The sequence below is a fragment of the Diadema antillarum genome, unplaced genomic scaffold (assembly GCF_040938485.1).
Source record: "Diadema antillarum isolate AM-2024a unplaced genomic scaffold, OU_Dant_1.0 seq00000091_RagTag, whole genome shotgun sequence".
Classification (NCBI taxonomy): Eukaryota; Metazoa; Echinodermata; class Echinoidea; order Diadematoida; family Diadematidae; genus Diadema; species Diadema antillarum.
Genome location: NW_027271181.1, coordinates 25843 through 45588, shown reverse-complemented (window position 1 = coordinate 45588; position 19746 = coordinate 25843). Strand labels below are relative to the sequence as shown.

Sequence of the window (19746 nt, the reverse complement as noted above, 5' to 3'; positions counted from 1 at the left end):
TCGACCACTTATGTTTACGACAAAGTTTGAAAAAAAATATATAGTTACTGTTGACACAGAAATTTCAAGGCGACTTTAAGTGTGGGCGTCATTAAAATGAGCTATACTGTTGTAGATATATATTGGCTTGCCACTATTTTTCCGTGGAATAATCACTGTAGGAGTCCATTCTGCGGTTTTGGGCGTGGCTTATCAAGGCTGTTGCCAAGGAGAAATATACGTGCGTATTTCGCTGCTTCCTAAGGGCCGTTGAAGCTCTTTTCCTTGGAGGGTCTGGCGTGGCGACATGTGAAGAATGCTAGTAATGCGAGTATGAGCGCCATGAGAACGATGAGGCATATGAGCGCCACCCACCAAGGGTCAATTAAGAGATTACTTCCGGTTGACGAACTGTTGTTGGCACCTCCGTCGGAAACTAAGAGAAACATGGTCACAAAAGAATGAATGTGTAGATTATGCTTGTAGATTTCATCTTCATTGGGTCTTTAGATATGCCATTAATGATGCCGACATATGTAATGCCAAAAGCAATATCCGAAGCCATGAAAGTAATGTCCAATTACAGTAGAAGTATCAATCGTCGTAACCATTGCATATTTTAAGTACTTCATGACGTATTTTGGAGCCTTTCGAATATCATTTCTGTAATAATCAAGCTTTAGGTATGGCCTTTATTACATTCAGGGTTACATCTATTAAATGTTTGAAACATCACAATTTTCAAGGTTCCGTCGAGAGTAGTATATGATAACGTTTGCACAAGTAAACTTTCGGCTTTGCCTTCCGACATGGAGGCAATGAATATGATAACTAAAGGGAAAAGGTGAAAAAAAAAATATCTATACGCCGAGAAGAGCGATTGTTTATCTTGTGAGAAGTGGCTTTTGATGAAGATGATGAAGGGAAATCCTCGCATCTTTACCTTCGTTACACAGTACGCCCATGTAGCCGGCTGAGCAGACGCACGAGAACCCGTTGACGAGGTCCACACATGTCGACGTTTCCGTGGGGCATGGGCTCGACCCGCATTCGTCAATATCTGCGAAACGTTTAAAAAAAAGCGTTTAAAAAACGTTAGATGACGCGACACTACAAACAAGGGGAAGACCACTTGAATAAGAGGCTGAATGCGGCGCTCTTAGTAGGCCTATGAACACCACGAGGGTGGAGAAGAAATCTTGGAAAGACGCAAGATATAACGCTTTTAGTCCGTCTACACCAAGAGCGCGGAGAAGGTAACTTGGAAATATGTTAGAAGTGACGTTTGCGGTATGCGTTCACCACAAGCTTTGATTTCGTGACGAATAAATCCGTGCGACACTTGGCGCTCCAAGGTCTTTTTGTCCATGGTTTAAACCATGGACAAGATTGTACCACCTGCGTGAATTCGGGCCTTTATTTTGGCAAACTTGTAATATTCATATGTGTACACATACAACTTATATTTCATATCAACATTTGTATGTCATTATCTCCACACCTTAGCTACAATATGACGTAATCAGAACTCACTCGATTCACACAAGACACCTTCATATCCACTGGGGCACACGCAAATCCCATTGAGGCACAGACCGTTTTGACACGGGTCCGGCCCGCCGCATCCCGTCAGTGAGCCTGTCTGAAGTTCGGTAATGACTGGAGTACCTGCGCTTGTAGCGACAACTAGAAAAGGTTGGAAAAAAAAACGCAAGTTAGAACATAGCATGGATTGACCCAGTAAACATCATATTCTGCAATATAGGCAGGTACGAGAAAAAAAAAAGTGTATTCATATTCAATGTTCTGTGGTCATTACCCGCAGAAAATGACACGAGTCTCGTGAACAGAGGAGTAGGTCTATGTATAGGTTAAATGAACAGCCGTATAGACAGCATTTTTGTAACTTTATTAAATGATCATCTGATTTCGTTCAGAAGAATGCAACATAGTTTGCTCACCAGGCAACTAATATAAAAACATCTCAAGAGAGTCTAATCACTGCAAGCTCACAGGGGCTGACCAAATAGGTTATTTTGGGGCAATAAGGGATGCGCCACACGGCATATCAATTTTCGCTATTATGAATTATATAATAAGTATATTAAACTACCATATTAGCCACTGAATTATTTTTTTGACTGCATAGTGTCTGCTGTGATGATGTTCAAGGCAGAGCGTTCACGGCTCTTGTCTACACTATAAAGTATATGACGTTGATGAGAAACGTTGTCAATTTGAACACTTTAATATTGAGTGAAAATGACATACTATTACACTGTATTAATGTAAACGGGTCTATCAACATCTCGACCGAAATCTATTGACGGATATAGTGTCGACAATTATACATAGAACGCATAGAGAATTTATAATCATTCTGCGCTTTTTTAATGTAGATTGTCTATTTCATTATTATTATTATCATTATTATTATTATTATTATTATCATCATCGTTATCTTTTGCAGTCATTATTAAGGTTTCGTGAGAATGTGGATGAAATCTTCAATAACGATGATTTGGTTTATTCGGTTTTATATCGTCCGGACGTTGATATACAGTTTTTGTTTTTGTTTTTGTTTTGTTTTTTGGTGTTTTTTACCTATATCCTCGCAAGTTGCTCCGGTAAATCCAGCGGGACATTCGCAGCTGAAACCGTCCCCGACGTTGGTACAGACGGCCCCGTTCATGCACGGCGAGGCATCGCAGGGAACTACTCGAATTAAGAATACAAATACGCACGCAAATTTTACTTACATGGTGTTGCTGGGCAAACAACATAAATTTACGAAACACATAAAAAAGAGAAAAAGAAATACACGTCAATCTTCATGATTATTTGAAAACAAAAATCACAGCACCCTACATATCTCCTCAGAACACAAGAAAAATCCGTCCAAATGGGTCACGGGTATCGAAATGACCCCCCTCTCCCCCCCCCCCCCCCCCCCCAACAAACTCGATTTATTTTCATCTGTGTAGTTTTGTCATCAAATTTGGCATCTGTATAACCTAAAAGCCAGTTTCGTTTTATTTTCAACGTTAATACGTCCATGACACAGAGTAAGGCGTGTAACACTCATATATCATGTAAATTATCAGTGTGCATCAATTTTCAAGTCAAAAAATGGAAAGGGGATTCCACTAGACGAAAACGAAAATGTTTTTTTTTTTTCACTTGAGAAAATATACCGTTCTATTTCTAAAATGAATACGAGACACGCTGCTACAAGTCTTACACACTCATCACACCTCGCACGTGCATTCGAGGCAAGAGACATAAACGCATACACACGCACAAACACACAAACACACGCACTGACAGACATGGGAACCAACGTTGTATATCCTTCAAACTTTCACATTAAATACCACACTTGTAGAGATATTATGCAAAATCAGTCCTGCTGTGGTACTCGCGATGGGTGAACTTACGGTCCTCGCACGTTGGGCCGACGAAGCCGGTCCCGTCGCACACGCATTCGAAGTCCGAATCGTCGTCGTTGTTAAAACAGACGCCTCCGTTCTCGCACGGTGACCCCACGCAGTGATCTACACGGAATGCGGGAATGATATGAGACGGGAAGATGAAGCGAAGGAAAAGAAAAGAAAAGAACAGAGCGACAGATGGAAACAGAAGAAGAAGGAGAGAGAGAATGAGAGTGGAGAGGAAGAAAAGGAGAGGTCATCAGGAAAGTGCAGGGAGAGACAGCGAGAGAAATATACAAAAATTAGACAAAAATACAGAGAAAATATAAAAAGAGAAGTTGATGCCAAAGCAGCAAAATAAAAGAACTGAAAGTAAAAATTGACAAAATGTAAGAGATATCGACGGGATCTTTTTATATGGCAACTGAGTTATTCTCCACAAACATAGCAAATTAAGAGCAGAGTTTAGTAATGACTCATAAAAAAAGCAAACAAACTGAAGTGGGAGATTATATGAATCTGGGGAAAGAAAAAATCCGACAGTCATCACATTGTGGAGCCTGTGGCTCACTGGTGGCAAATGCTTATATCAATGTATATGAAAGCCCAAGGACCATATTACTTTTTCGAGATCCGATACCTTCATGGTTCTCGGCATCAGAAGGGACGTTTTCAATTTGAGAACGTGATTTATGATGAAAGCACTTTCAAATTCTTTCTATTTCTGCACTAAGCAATAATTTTCAGTAATTTCTACAAAATTAGACAAAGAATTTGACATCGAAATATTATCAAAAAGTACTTCCTATCGCTGAAATCTGATATTTGTCTGCAATATGGTTCGTTCGTTTGTAACTGTCATTCCCAGAAACGACTAGAAGTGTGTGCTCATAAATACCATGTAAATATAAAGCATGACATTTTTATCAAAGCACCGTGGCGAGATGCAAACCAAATGTGCAGCATGTGCAGTTCTGAATGTGCCAATGATATAACATAACATATATAATAAATATAAAGATTTATTTATTTGGAGTTTTTATGTATTGCTAACGATACCCAAGCGGGCACTGCACTTCTGCGGCACGTCTCGGCACCGAGCGGTATATACCGACAAATCTTGGCACCGCCCGGTATATCTCGGCAAACTTCGGCACCTTCCGGTACCAACTAAAAGAGCGGACGATGGCTTATCGTTAGTGGGGAAAACTAGTATAGCATTTGTAAAGTATGAAAAGCAAGTGGTATATCATAGCCTTTTTCACCATTTCAGAGGTAAAGTATACATAGGGACAGTGGCGGATCCGGGGGGGGGGGGAGGGAGCGCACCGGGCGGGCGCCCCCCCCCCCCCACCCATTATTTTTTCTTAAAACAAAAGAAGTAAAAAGAAAAAAATTGGGAGGTGTGCATGCCCCCCCCCCCCTCCTCTATAATTTTGTAAAGGCGCCCCCTCTTTATGGAATTTCTGGATCCGCCCCTGAGGGATGTGGTATCCATAGTGAAGCTGTGTATACGACTGATTTCACGCCGATACAGGCTTATTATGCCACATGAGGCCCGTGAAATCAGTTCATAATGATATATGTACATATACCATACTAAATGAGTGAAAGAAAAATGGTGAACTCAACCAGCAGATGTTGGACTGATTATATGAATTCATGCAAGGAAAATAATGATCACATATGTGGTGGCTAATGACACATATTAAAAAAATAAAGTGGCATCATCGTGCACTGTAATGCACAATATAAATGTGCATTGGCTGTTGCAAATAAGAAAGAAAACAAAAGTATTGAATTATAAATTTTTTTCAAAGTGAGTTAATGATTAAGGAAGGTTCATAAGGAAACATTTAAAGATTACGCTTAAAATCATACATGTCACGAAAGACTGTACTGCAATCTAGAGCCGAACCTGTTAGAAAACGAAATGAAATGAAGAATGAACACTTAGTTGGAAAAAATAAAATAAACACACTTCAGTTAATCGTAATGTACACTAATGCTTGTAAGCACTGTAGTCTGTAGATAAGACATACGCTAGTATTCCTGTACAACCATGAGACAAGTGCAAGCAAGTATTAATTAAATGTCGACATTGAATCAATGTTTTAAGTGCATGCTGGAACATAAGCATGCACGTTAGGAACATGCACAAATTATGTTTTCATACATTATATTATTGAGACCCTGAAAACAAAATTAATAGAGACACGTATTGCATGTATTACAGAGCATGAAACAAGTTAGTTCGACATTTCATATTTCTGTCATTTTTCGCGCATCTTACACGACCATTTCGCTCTCATTACATCACTCTCCAAGCCGTATAGAATATTGAAAAGCAAGTGCAAACTGTTATGCAGAAATTTGTTTTCTGATAACGACCAAAGCTAATCTCACAACGGAACGGAAGTAAGGGAAGGAAAAGACATGTTGTGAAGATATTGTTAAATTCATATGTAACAAACATGCACAACAATATCAACGGATTTCTTGCGTGTTAAAAGTCGCACGTTTTGTCGACGATTAACTTAGTACACGGGTTAGTCTGCAAAGAGGCAACCATGCAATTCAGATATTCGTGGAAGTCATGACGGGGAAATTGACCGGGAAGTCGACTGGGAAGTCAAAGAATCGACTTTGTCGTCCTCCTCTTCAAAGTTGTCAAATTCATGTCAACTCTTTCATAATATTTTCAATGATCTATCTCACATCCACACAGCAAACTGCCTTTCAGATACTGACAAATCACAAGGAAATGTGGACAAAGAAAAAAAAATCAAATATTGGAGGGGAAAAAAACCGTTGCAGGTCATGAAATTTGCCCGAAGAGACGGAACGCTGTGTACATTTCTATTTTTTTTTAGCGGAGTTTCCAAAAGAAATTGCCCGACTTTAATTGCTAATTGTTCCTGTCTATTTGCCCTTTAATGTTTTCGACAAGTTTTACGTAAAATCTCTGGATCCTTTGTCTCTAACTACAATGATGATGAAATTGATCATTGTACGGGTATGATTGTGACAATACACTTGTAACATTCATAATCATACTCGCAATGAATGGGTCTTATATTTAGCCTGTACTTTTATGCATTCTATTTTTTGGTCAAGATTATGATTAAGAAAAAAAAAACATAATGCAGTTACGGTTAACGGGAAGTATATCTATTATGTTTGCATTAGTTTGACTGCTGGAAATGTGTCCAGGTGAAATTGTACAATGATATTAAATGTTAGGACTAGATAAAATGATGTGATTTAACTGGAAATTAGAAATGATCTCTGTCAACAAATGTAATGGCATAGGGAATATTGACTGCATTTATGGAGAGATTTCCGTGGCGACATAACTTACTGGGAATGGCACACGTGGGCCCAAGGAACAAATTTCCACAGCTGCACGTAAAACCCGTGTTATCGGCGTTGTTGGTACAGGCGCGACCATTCTGGCAGGGGGAACCTGCGCAGAAGTCTACAAACACAACCATCCAATGCACAGATGCCGCAGTGAGCATATGGGAGGAACATGCTATCGATCAACGCCAAAGGGCCATGATTCATCAATACTTTTTAAACCACCAATCACATGTCTAGTACATGAGTAATTTCTTGGTGCCATTCGCCTTGTCACTATATAGCATTCATAATCTATGTATACCATACAATATCACATGTACAAAACAAAACGTAGTGATGTTGGATATTTTTGTTATATACTTTTGGTAATGGAGAGTACATCATTACATTACGCTTCAGAATGGGACACAACAGAACGGGTCATAGATATCACCACACTAACGTCTTGCCCACAATGTTTATGGCTACATCAAATTAAGTTATCTAATCCACGAAGAGTTAACACAAGACATGGTTATAACGTTTCATCACAATCGCAGTATCAGTTAGTCGCAGCGGATTATCAAGAAACATCAAAAACTGAACTCAAGCATTTAATTCCAGAGAATAGTTATAGGTCTTCTTCAACAAGTCGTCCCCGGGGACTTACTCGTTGTTTCACAGTTATCCCCAAGGTAGTCATCTCCACAATCACAGCTATATCCGGTGTTGTCTGCGTTATTGTCACATGGTCGCTGGTTCTGGCACGGGTCATCTTTGCAGAAGTCTACATCGTAACATTTTGAGGGATTTTCTTTTATTATAGCCAAAGTTATGTGTATTTTGAGCAAGGATAAAAGATTTGATGTCAAACACTATTACAATTTTGAATTTATTTCATTATTCCTAAAATGATTTCGATGGTGCAAAAGAATCAAGATGAACGATGTGAAAAGTAAATGATTCCCTTACGAAAATCAACTAAAAGAAAAAAGAAAGTCTGTAACCATAAAAAGGACAAATCATCTTAATGTCACATATAGAATTACAATTTTGCTTGGGTCATTTTGACGTATAGGGCTACTAAGTTAGAACTCCGCATTCTCAAATACTTACGAGCAAGCTACGGTACCGTGGGGACAACAACTTTAACACCCCTGGGACTATTATTATTAACTTTCAGCTTGATAGAGAAAAAAACAAAAACTTAAATACAACGTTTGCCCGGTATCAATACTTTTAGGAAAACTATAATTAGCCGCGTATATAACTATAATGACACAATATCGCCACAAAAAGTTTTATTTTCCAATGTAATCATTGAGATCCTATACATTGCTGCTTGCAAACGTCAGGGTCACATTTCATTAAAATGAAAAAAAAAAAGATCGATGTAATGATAGCAATTCTTGCTGGAATGACAAATGACATGGTAACGACAAGAATCCCGCGTGCTGATTGGCTGTTGCTATGGGAAGTTGCCATTCTGCAGCAAGAGTTGCCATCCTATATTGGTGCCCAGATTTTGTGTCAGCATCATCAACTGATCATAGTGTTTTGTGAAATAATACAGCATTGTAGTGGTGCAGTATATATCCCTCCGATCACTCGTCTGGTAGCCATCACATCTCTATACCCCCTATTACGTAATGGGCCCTGTGGACGGGTCTGTTCACACTTACTGGTATATTCACACAGAGTGCCCACAAAATCATCTCCGCAATCACAAAAGACGCCAGGACCAGCGTTGTCGTTGCTACAGGGTCGCCCATTTTGACATGGGTCGCTCGCGCAGTCATCTATAGAAGTGATACAAAGCTCTCAAATCAACCACAAACTCGCAAGACAGTTCATATCACGGTGCCAAACCATGACCAAGCGAAGGAGGGGATTATGGTCTACGTATCCCATGGATCTGTATATTATCATTCACTTGACCATGAATAAATGAACGTAGGCCTACTACACATCAGTCTGAGAACAATACTCAGGATTGAGGAATCTGTACATGCGTAGGAAAGTGGAAAGCTGTCCAACATTCGTGAAAGAGTGCTATAGGGCAACCTTTTGCCCCTATCTATATTTCTTGTTTTGCTTGAAAACCTGACATTGGTCTTTTTTTTCTGACGGATTAGATGATTCCATATTGAAAAGGTTAAGGGCTTTCAATCATAATGATTATATGAGCTATGATAATGCCAACCTACATGTCGAAAGAGATTTTCTTTTGAAAAAAAAATCTTGCATGTTCCGATTCTCTGTCTATGTCGATTTTGCAACCTATTATCTTAAACACGCAATACTGCATATCAATGAGAAAAGAAAAGCATATTGCAAAGATTCAGTCACTGACAATGTTGCAACGCACTTACTCGCGACCTGACACCGCTCCCCCAAATACTCGGTTCCACAATCACACGTGAAACCGGTGTTCGCGTTGTTGTTTGAGCAGGGTCGTCCATTCTCGCAGGGGGTGTCGGCGCAGAAATCTAGAAGTTATTATGGAAATAGTTAATAATGTTTGCATAAAAGTGAACAAAAAATCTGTCCAGTGCCGCTTTTCTGTCAAAGAGACTCAGTGGTGTGATGTAAATATCAGCTATCAATGACGTCATAATAAAAAGAAAAGGTCATAAAAAACGAAGGCGCTTTAAACCATTCAATGTTGAGCTTAACTTGGAGAAGGGGCAAAAACAAGGTGCAGTTTCCATCAAAAGTACTTCACGATTACACTGACTTAGAATAAAAATCCAACTCTTCGGTAGAATACACACGGACAAATCTCCCACTTACAAGAAACATAACATAAACACATGATACCAGCCTCGGAATTTCCAAAACTTAATCGGAAATAAAGCCAGCCCGGGTCGCCGTTGCTGTAACGATGATCGTCGGATTAGACAGTTATTAATTTGACAGATAACTTCAATACACAAACACAAGCGCACTGATTTTGAATTCCTAAAATTAATTCAATTATCATCCCAATCCACGAACCATGAGAAGTCGACAGCTCATATGCTACTTCAATACTGTTTTATATGGCGGGATTACTTTTTATTACAGATGGTTTTTGTCAGTATAGTGAACGAGAAACAAGTGTGCAAACTGCTAATTGTTAATACTTATAAACCTTATTTTCCCCACATCCAAATTTTTTCTTTCATCAGATCAAAGAATACCTGTTCGCCACAGGGTATACATACAATATAAATGTGTTAGACGAGATTGATACGATCACAAGAACTAACAAGGAGTAAAAGAAAGCATTTAATCATCCGAAATCAGTGCAATGATGGCGAATGTACTACTGTTAGGATCTGTGATTTTCAAGATTTTTCGAGGTTTTTTTTAATGACTTTGGATGGGACACAATTCGTCGGGCGTGTAATATTGACGAAATGTCATTTAGTGAAAAACAACAACCACAACAAACTTACTCTGAATTTCACACGTATCTCCCAAGTACTCCGTTCCGCAATTGCATTCAAAGCCTGTATTATCGTCATTGTTTGAACAGGGGCGCCCATTTTGGCAGGGGTCGTTCACACAAAAATCTGCAACAATGAGTAAATGAAGTGAATGATGTGCACTATAGCCATGCAGGGGTATGAGAGAGACGATCCGAGTCAACTATCTAACTGTCTAAGATATTGGACTTACATTGTTGAATTTCATACGAAGACAAAAACCATATACAGCATGAATGCCAAGAAAAAGTTGCTCTGAAAAGGTAAAGTATGACGTGATAAGATTCTAAAGGTTTTTTTCAAATTCCTCAAAATACAATAACATCTGATAAGCGATACCGTCAGTGTTAAAATCCTATTAAGTACAGCCATTGTCAAACGAAATTAAACCAAATGACACAATTACATAACATAATGCTTTCTTTTTTCATTTGGACACAGAGTTGGTTTGATGTCATTTTTCATGTTTCCAACCTTTTACTATTACTTTTATTTTAGATTATTTCTCTTCAGAGCAAATTATAACAAGTTCAGAAAATTGAGTTGAAGTGTATTTGCGAGCAAATAGTTGATCTGAAATGAAAATATATTTGAGTGGTCTCGCGCACAGTGACTTACTTTCAATACCACATCGCCTCCCGAAATACTGGCCGCCACAATCGCACTCAAAATCGGTATTGTCGGCATTGTTGGAACAGGGCCGATTGTTTCTGCAGGGGCTGCTTGCACAGAAATCTGGAGCAATTTTAAAGTGTGAAAGGGTCTCGTATATACACTCTCTACTTATGCATTGCACGCGCTGATCACGCGGCGAAAGCAAAGATAATAAACAGGGCATAACACAGAATGCTGTAATGTTTATCTATCATCAATGTATACACAAAGAATATAGATTCTTGGTCTGTTTCCTTCTTTTATTTCCTTCATGAGGATGGGGTTCCTAATTGGGTCCAACCAAAAAATATGGTCTTTTACGTAGGTGCTCGGTCATTGCCGTGCTCGGTCATTGCCACTCTCTTCCTCCTATACACAAACACACTCACTCTGTTACACATTATCCAGTCATAAAGATATGTAACTCTAGGGGTAAACATGCTGAAGGCAAATAAACAATGAATTTTAGTATTTAAGCCTAATTGCTTGCAAACTCTTCTCTGTCACACGCCTTCAGAATCCCGTTTTGTTTTCTTTTATTTGTTTTTTTCCTTTTTCTGCTGATATATTTGAAGTTACGTAACCATAGGGTGCCTACTCATACCTTCTAATATTTAGACTGCAATGGACTAACAAACTAACACGTTCCCGTAAAAAGCAACATGAAAATTACGTGGGTGTTTCCTGCATGCGACGTGCCAGCACAGATTACTAACCCCCTTCTTAGTTTCTTCTTTGCTAATAACCTTTTTAGAACCTGTCTCAAGCTTTCCCGAATAGTACAAGTCCGCGTTTAAAAATGTATTCGTAGTTTTCGTGGCAAAAAATAATCCTGATAACCAGTGCAACTTCACCAAGGCTTCCGTGACAGATTACTTCTGCCTGTAAATATGAATACATACTGAAAATACTGGTGACGGGGAAACATGGAATAAAAAGCTCTTCATATTATCATAGTGGAAAAGAAAAAACAAAATAAATCTTTCATATAGTCCGCAACACAGTTTAGTAGATTTTCTTGTTTCGAAGACAAACGGTGTTACAACTAGCAGTGTTACGTTCTTCACAGAAAAATGTCAACGAAACAATCACCGACTTAGGAGGCAAATGACATTGATTGACATGAAAATAAACAAGTTTAGATATATCTCTTCTATTTTTACAAGACAGAGAACAAGAAGAAGTTGATTCAGCTTTCACGATAAAAAAAAAATCTGAAAATTATAATCAGCATAAAAGAGAAAGAAACTTACTTGCGAAGAAACCCAGGGTAAAGGATCTAATTTTACTTTAAAAAAAAACCACGAAAAAGTCAGAACTGATCTAAGAAGAATCTTGAGCAGTGGTAGACTCTCACAAAAACGGCAAACAAATCAACAAACAAACAAATAAACAAATGAACAAACAAAACAGAAGACGAATAAACAACAAATTGACGACTTACTCTCGATTTCACACGTATCCCCAAAGTATTCATTTCCGCAATCACATACAAAGTCTGTGTTATCGTTGTTGTTTGAACAAGGGCGCCCGTTTTGACAGGGGTCGTTCGCACAAAAATCTGTAAGCGGTACAAGATGGGTAACACTTATATCTGTCTCATATTCATACAGATACTATGTGGAGTGACTTTACATTCATCATGCTGCAACACAATATACGAGTTAAAAACAAAGCGAAACAAAAACATTTACTTTAAACGGTGGACACATTTCTGACGACTCACTAAAAGGCCATAGATTGAACAAATCCAAGAACAGAACAGAACAGTACATAACGGAAGACATAAGTCAGCTACCTGATAGTTTAAGCCTGATTAAAAAACAACAACAACAAACAAACATATGGTCTCTAATATTTATCTTTTATAAAATATTGTTTCTCTAGAAAATAACCAGGATAGGCCTATTTCTGCATTTGTTTGTTTGTTTTTGTGTTTTTTTTGCTAGTTTTGCTCGGTCGCGTTGAAACAAAAACGCGTGTTCTTCTTGTTTGTTTTTTTAGGAGTCACATTACTGTAATAAAATCGATGTTAATCAAATTTCCAAAACTTACTCTGAATGTCGCACGTTTCTCCTAAGAATTCATTCCCGCAGTCACAAGCAAAGTTTGTATTATCGGCGTTGTTTGAACAGGGGCGTCCATTTTGACAGGGGTCGTTGACACAGAAATCTGAGGTATATCGAATGACATTGTATTTATAGAATGACTGAAGGCAGCATTTTGGTGTACGATAACTTGCAGATAGTTATTTTTTATCTTGATATTAATATGTCAAATAGAATTTGAAAACTACATTTCGTCAATACTGCACAACTGCTACACGTCTTTCTTCATATATATTAATAATGTTATTATGACAGATCTACAATACATCACAGAACGTAAGGGCGCAAACATAAACAAGCGACATAAAACATCAGTGTTTCTGAAAAGAGTTTTGAAGAAGATATATGGAATCACTGAAAATTTACATAGAGATTATTATTGTATGAATGTATTTTTGGACAAACATTCTATGTAGTGATACACACTAAGTTTTAAACATAAACTGTCTTGTAAATCTATGCAGACAAAATTTATCAGGCAATATGTATTATTGCGATTAATCCGTCATGATGTCAATGACAAATTTTCCAAACTTACTTTGAATGTCACACGCTTCTCCCAAGAATTCATTTCCACAGTCACAAGCAAAGTTTGTATTATCGGCGTTGTTTGAACAGGGGCGCCCGTTTTGACAGGGGTCGTTCGCACAGAAATCTGGAGCATCAAACACAAGTGTTTTCGTCTGACTAAAACTCGCACTTGGTTATGAGACAAGAAGATTCAGCGGCTTATAAAGAAAGTTCTTTTTGGGCGGCAATAATCTATATTTTGTCACTACTGCACTTTTTACAATTTACATGCAATTAACCAAACAGATATACAAAACAGCAAAACATAACGTCACACAGAACGGTGCTGTCAAACAAACACAAAACACGCATATCAGTGCTCTTTTGAAATGTCCCCCCAAAAAATCTTTTTGAATGTTGGGAAATTTGCCTAAAATACTTTTTGCTTCTAGAATTGAGTGTTCATGAAGTTCTTGTAACTTTTTTCCCAGTGTTCTTAAAAGACAATGATTGTTATACATACTACGTATATTCGGGAAAATTCCTTGGAGCATTTTGTATCATCTACTCAATCATAAATTCAGCGATAGACTGATGAAAACTTACTCGCAATGTCACATGTGTTGCTTAGGTATTCATCTCCGCAGTCACAAACAAAGTTCGTGTTATCATCGTTGTTTGAACATGGCCGTCCATTTTGACAGGGGTTGTTGGCACAAAAATCTGGAATGGTTGGAGACACGGTCATGTAGGTGTGTAGATAAATCTACCAGGATTGCGTTGTGTGTGTTTCTTGGACGAAATATCATGTTAACAAAAATAGATCTTTGTACAAACTACACGTTGCCAGTGCACTAACGTACCAGCTACACACATTTTGTCAACAAAACGAAACAGGAAAACAAAACAGAACAAACACAAAGCAAAAAAGGAGAACATATGACGAGTAGTTTGCTGTCCCCAAACCTAATCACATAGAGTAGACCTACGGTTTAGTTTAACGTTAAGCCAAACCGGGGATGCTGTGATCATAAGAAAGTTCCGACATACTTGGTCTGAATCCTACAGCTTGACCTAGAAGTTCGTGGGAAGCTGATTATATACTACAAAAGTAGTAGATAATTATGAGGATTTCATGCGACCTTCTTGATTAGCTACATGTATATGTCTTTACGGAATCATTATCATGGAATCAAGTGAACAAAAATGAACTTACTCTGGGTTCCACACGTATCCCCAAAGTATTCATCCCCGCAGTCACACACAAAGTCTGTGTTATCGTTGTTGTTTGAACAGGGGCGCCCGTTTTCACAGGGGTCGTTCACACAGAAATCTGAAAGGGTGCAATACATAATTCAACTGGTGCATCGGAGGTACATATTATAGTGGTACATTACAGTGCTAAGGACAACATGAATCACCTAATTAAAGACGATAAACTTCAACAGATAACAACAATTGCAAACAGATAACCATGTGCAAAAACAAAAACTCAACGTAAAACCACAAACAAGTACATAGTAGGTTCCTACTAAACGCTTTATAATGTTCTGACTTTTCTTTTGCACACAATTTTTCACATCAGATCGATGAAGTGCGGATGACTATGTCTTTACTGCTTTAAAAGCAGTGTTTAGGACAGCTGTTCACACAATCACATTAATTGCAGAATCGCAAGATTTATGAATTCGCCAATGCATTTTGAAATCGCTTTAAAATTCCATACGTATCCCCTCAACGTTACAACCCCCACAAACGAATTTGGCAATATCTTCGAAAGGCCGATCATATTTTGACATGGGTTACACTGTAGGGTGTGAAAAGTATGATATTTACTGCCTTATGAATTCATGTTTTCACTGCCATAGTGATGAAGGTTGCAAATAGGTTCATATAGTAAAAGTTCATCAAAATTGGTTAACATCAATGCTTCAGGTTTTCGTCAGGCATGTATATGTCATTGGCATATGTCAGATTGTGACATTTTTCTCTTAAGAGTTAAATCCTAACGTTGTCATTTCTTACTTATTGTTGTATTTTTGTGTCACTTTTGTATTAAAGAGCCTCTGGAAATTGATCATAAATTGACAAAGCTGAATGCGCAGAACTTACTTTGGACGTCACACGTATCCCCAAGGTATTCATCACCGCAGTCACACACGAAGCCCGAATTATTGTCATTATTGTCACAGGGCCGCCCATTTTGACAGGGGTCGTTCACACAGAAATCTAAGACGGTACATGACAGACATAGTGTAAATAGCCATGAGGCTTAGTGTCATAGTAGTGCGAGCTGAATTTCCGAAAGTTTTACTCATGAATTGCTCACTTTACAGAAATCTCAGTAATACAAGGCATGTATTTACAGTTTTATGGTTTGCCGCTCAATATATTATCTACATTCTCTTTCCTACAGAATTATTCTATTGCACAGTGACCCACCCATCCCCCTCTCTATCTCTATCTTTCTCAATTAGGTTTTAAATAACTCGGCATCTCAGCGTCATACTCGTCAGCAGTGTAACCAGTTTATCTGTGTTTTGCTGAATATTTGACACAACTCTCCTTCATTTATGCTTTCTGTATAATCTATATTATGAAGTTGTTAAGATAATATGTATCATTCAGGCATTAAAGCTGAAGAAAGCGGACATTGCAGCGTGTTATCCGACCGAATTTTCTTCCATAAAGTTGAATTGACAGGTGTTTTTTTTTTCAAACTATCGATTTTATTTCCATTAAAAAAAAATGTGCAATGGGGGTTGGGAGGGGTATGAATTCGGTTTACTACTTACTCTCTATGCCGCAGCGTTTTCCGAAGTACAGGCCGCCACAATCGCACTCAAAATCGGTATTGTCGGCATTGTTGGAACAGGGCCGATTGTTTCTGCAGGGGTTGCTTGCACAGAAATCTGGAACAACGTCAAAGGACATCTCCACTGAACAGGACTGGCTGCTAACACGGATTAATGAACATTATCTTTTTCTTGTCTATCTTGGGCCATTTAAAACCTGTTTGGAACGCACTTGAGCTGGTTAAAGCACAACCTGCTGGGTTGGTTAGTTCATTTTAATGTGGAGTTATACGGGGCATCATAACATCACACAAGGAACGTTATATGCAACAAAATGTTGGAAAGCTTTCCATAACCAGTAATCATGTGTTGGAGGATATCCAGTTCCATCCGTGGCATTTCCTTTGAGGCATGAAAATACATTATCTTTGAAACATTACTATATAGTGCATCAAACACGTCAGACAAAACAGTGAAATAAGGACATCTGCACAAACAAACATAATGACATACACAAATGAAACTGAAGACAAGTGATATATTCGCGGGACTAAAAGCAAAAGAAGAAAGATATATCCGAACAAAACGTGCCGCTATGTTTGTATATATATAATTTTTTCATAAAACATTCAAGCTGAATAGTTTGGAAGAATATCTCCGTCGCAACGTCTGCTTTCGAGTGATGTTGTGACACCCTATACCATTATGTCTCTCTGCTGCGAAGAAGCAGTGCGCCACCTATTGTCTATAATGGATGAAGTAACAGCTATTTTACTGGGCTTAAATGGAATAAATGGAATGAAACAAAACCAAGTATTTTCGTGTCGTCGAGATGGAGATGTGTGCAGGATGAGACTGGCTCCGCTATATTATTTAGACAACACTTCACAACAGTTCTTCTACAGAGAAATTCGCTGGAGAAAATATATCGTTCTATACAGGCCTACTATGACTGCAATCAGTGGCAGTTAAGAGTCTGCATTAAGATTGTCTTCTACTGTCTGTCATCGGCTGGCGGTGCTTGCTTGTTCCTTTCTGGACGAAGAAGAAGCTTTCTCGATGCTATAAAGGCTACAATCACGCTTTTGTATTGTGTCAACACAACTATACTCCAATGTGTATTGCTATAATGCGTTCTGTGTATTGATGACCATAACGGTGGTGGTGGTGATGATGATGATGATGATGATAACAGAATAAAGGTAACAATGGTGGCGCCAATATTATAGTAATTTTTGATGTCGATAACGAATATCATGAGGATGATGACATTGATGATAGTGATGATATATTAGCGATGACGCCGACTATGATGATGATACTGTACATTTTATAAGTTTTTTTAAGTGTGTAAAGCTTATGTCTGAGTTACAACAGGCATACGTACCTGAGAGTGTTAGTGGAAAACATTTTTGATATGGGGAGGGGGGGGGGGAGAAATATTAACTTGCTCTTGACTTGAGCTTCTCCTATACCAGTTTCTTTTTTCTTATGAAAACAAAATATGTTTTTAAACGGGTTGATTATTAGCATTGGGTAATACTGGCCAAAGAGAGCCCTATAGTCCTTCGGTCATGTAGGTAGTGTGGCTACCGTTTGGAAGTTTAAACTCTACTGGTTCAAAATGAGGTGCGCCTTAACAAACAAAAGGGTAGACGTTTGGTAGATGAAACCAGGTTGTGTGTCAAAAATACAGTACACCATTGTCTTGTACTTACTTTGGGTTTCACACGTGTCCCCGAGATAGTCGTCTCCACAGTCACAGACAAATCCTGTACCAGCATTATTATTGCTGCATGGTCGTCCGTTCTGACAAGGGTCGTTGGCGCAGAAATCTGTAAATCAGGACAAATCGGGTGTATCAGAACACAAATTTCGTATAAGCAGCTTTGTGCTTTTTGTTGAGACACAATATTATTACGTAATGATATGAGTGGCTCGGTGCGAGCACTAGATGGCGCTATTCAGGTGACATTCAGGAACCAGAAGAGGTGACGCTGACGTCGAAAGACGCCAAGCACGTTAAGGCGCACAAGATATAGCCGTCATTGTCTTCTATTCCTATGTGAGGATAGCTGAGCACATACTACGTATAGCTTCATGAGGAATGTTCTTTAATGAAGAGACTGAAAGGTATATAATAGGGCCTATGTTTTCGACTCTTTTTCTTTCTCCAAGCAGGAATACCTCTTCCTATATTTTATCATTATTATCGACAGCTCGCTGGACAAAGATACTTCTAAAACTGCAACGCAAATCTGGTACACGTGTATCATCATGATTGTGTTTTTGATAACATAATGCACATTTAGATCTATTCAACAAGTGGTAAAATGCAACGCTCTTCAACATTGAGAATACTCAAGAAGAGATGTTTGACTACACAGTAGTTTGAATGAGAGCTAAAACGATAAAATGACATACAAGACAAACACTTTCAGACACATAGGCTACAAAAAGGATAGCACTATACAAGCAAAACAAACACAAACACAAACACAGTGCAGAAAGAGAACTTACGATAGCTTCACAGACTTCCACGAGACAAGACGAAACAATTAAAGACGCTTGTTAAAAATGTCACACGCGCACTTACTCGTCTCTTCACAGGTGTCACCTAAAAATTCATCCCCGCAATCGCATACGAATCCGGTGTCGTCAGCGTTGTTTGAGCACGCGCCTCCATTCTGGCACGGGTCGTCCGCGCAGTAATCTAAAAATACAGTCGCGTGATGTTACAGTACAGTGAAATAAGTTACATACTCCTTCACTATGAAATACCTCGGCCTTATAATGATAATTACCTCATTTACATCTGTATACACACATTGAATTGCATTGTATTGCATTGTTATAATGTGATACATCTATATAATGTTTGTGCACATATTTATATATTTCATATAGATACTTGTAGGCAAAGGTACTTGGGAAAAACTGATACGATGTTGTGGGCATCTGAATAAAAGCATATACTTGCAGTCGTCTTGGTAATAAACACATTTTCCATATGTATATTAAACACCACATCATTATTTTTGTTTAAAAAAAACTTGATCACTGTATAAGGTATGTTTCGTAATTTGCACATTCATTGACCAATCAATACTTTTGTTTCAATTCAAAGAAATAAGAAAAGCAAGTTTAGTGTTTAAAGACTTAACACACAACGCGTTATTTGCTCCACAAATGTTTGAGCGAGCACATGAAAACTAAACTTACGTAAATCGTTGTAAATAGTGCGCGTTATACAATCAAGACGTATTAATTCCACCAAATGACGATAATGTAAGTGTGTTTGACACTGTAGGTACATTAGTTAATATCTGAATGGGCGAATGAATTTCGACACTTTACTCTCTAAAAAAAATCGAGTGAAAATTTTCACTCTAAAAAGAGTGAATACAAAAAAGAGTGAATTTCGAGTGAAATTGGAGTGAATTTTGAGTGAAAATGC

At 38.2% G+C, this 19746-nt stretch overlaps 1 protein-coding gene across 1 annotated transcript in view; it reads right to left on the bottom strand.

Moving 5' to 3' along the window:
- Positions 1 to 239: 239 nt before the first annotated feature.
- The window catches only part of LOC139726588 (uncharacterized), a 32329-nt gene continuing 12822 nt past the window's right edge, over positions 240 to 19746 (bottom strand). The window contains exons 11-25 of the mRNA XM_071637580.1: positions 15607 to 15723; positions 14711 to 14827; positions 14101 to 14217; positions 13523 to 13639; positions 12932 to 13048; positions 12317 to 12437; positions 11717 to 11724; positions 10193 to 10309; positions 9125 to 9241; positions 7423 to 7539; positions 3417 to 3533; positions 2584 to 2694; positions 1513 to 1665; positions 923 to 1039; positions 240 to 415 (exon numbers count right to left, since the gene is read on the bottom strand). Of these exons, the coding sequence (XP_071493681.1) occupies positions 240 to 415; positions 923 to 1039; positions 1513 to 1665; positions 2584 to 2694; positions 3417 to 3533; positions 7423 to 7539; positions 9125 to 9241; positions 10193 to 10309; positions 11717 to 11724; positions 12317 to 12437; positions 12932 to 13048; positions 13523 to 13639; positions 14101 to 14217; positions 14711 to 14827; positions 15607 to 15723 (1739 nt within the window). The remainder of the gene's footprint in view (positions 416 to 922; positions 1040 to 1512; positions 1666 to 2583; positions 2695 to 3416; positions 3534 to 7422; positions 7540 to 9124; positions 9242 to 10192; positions 10310 to 11716; positions 11725 to 12316; positions 12438 to 12931; positions 13049 to 13522; positions 13640 to 14100; positions 14218 to 14710; positions 14828 to 15606; positions 15724 to 19746) is intronic.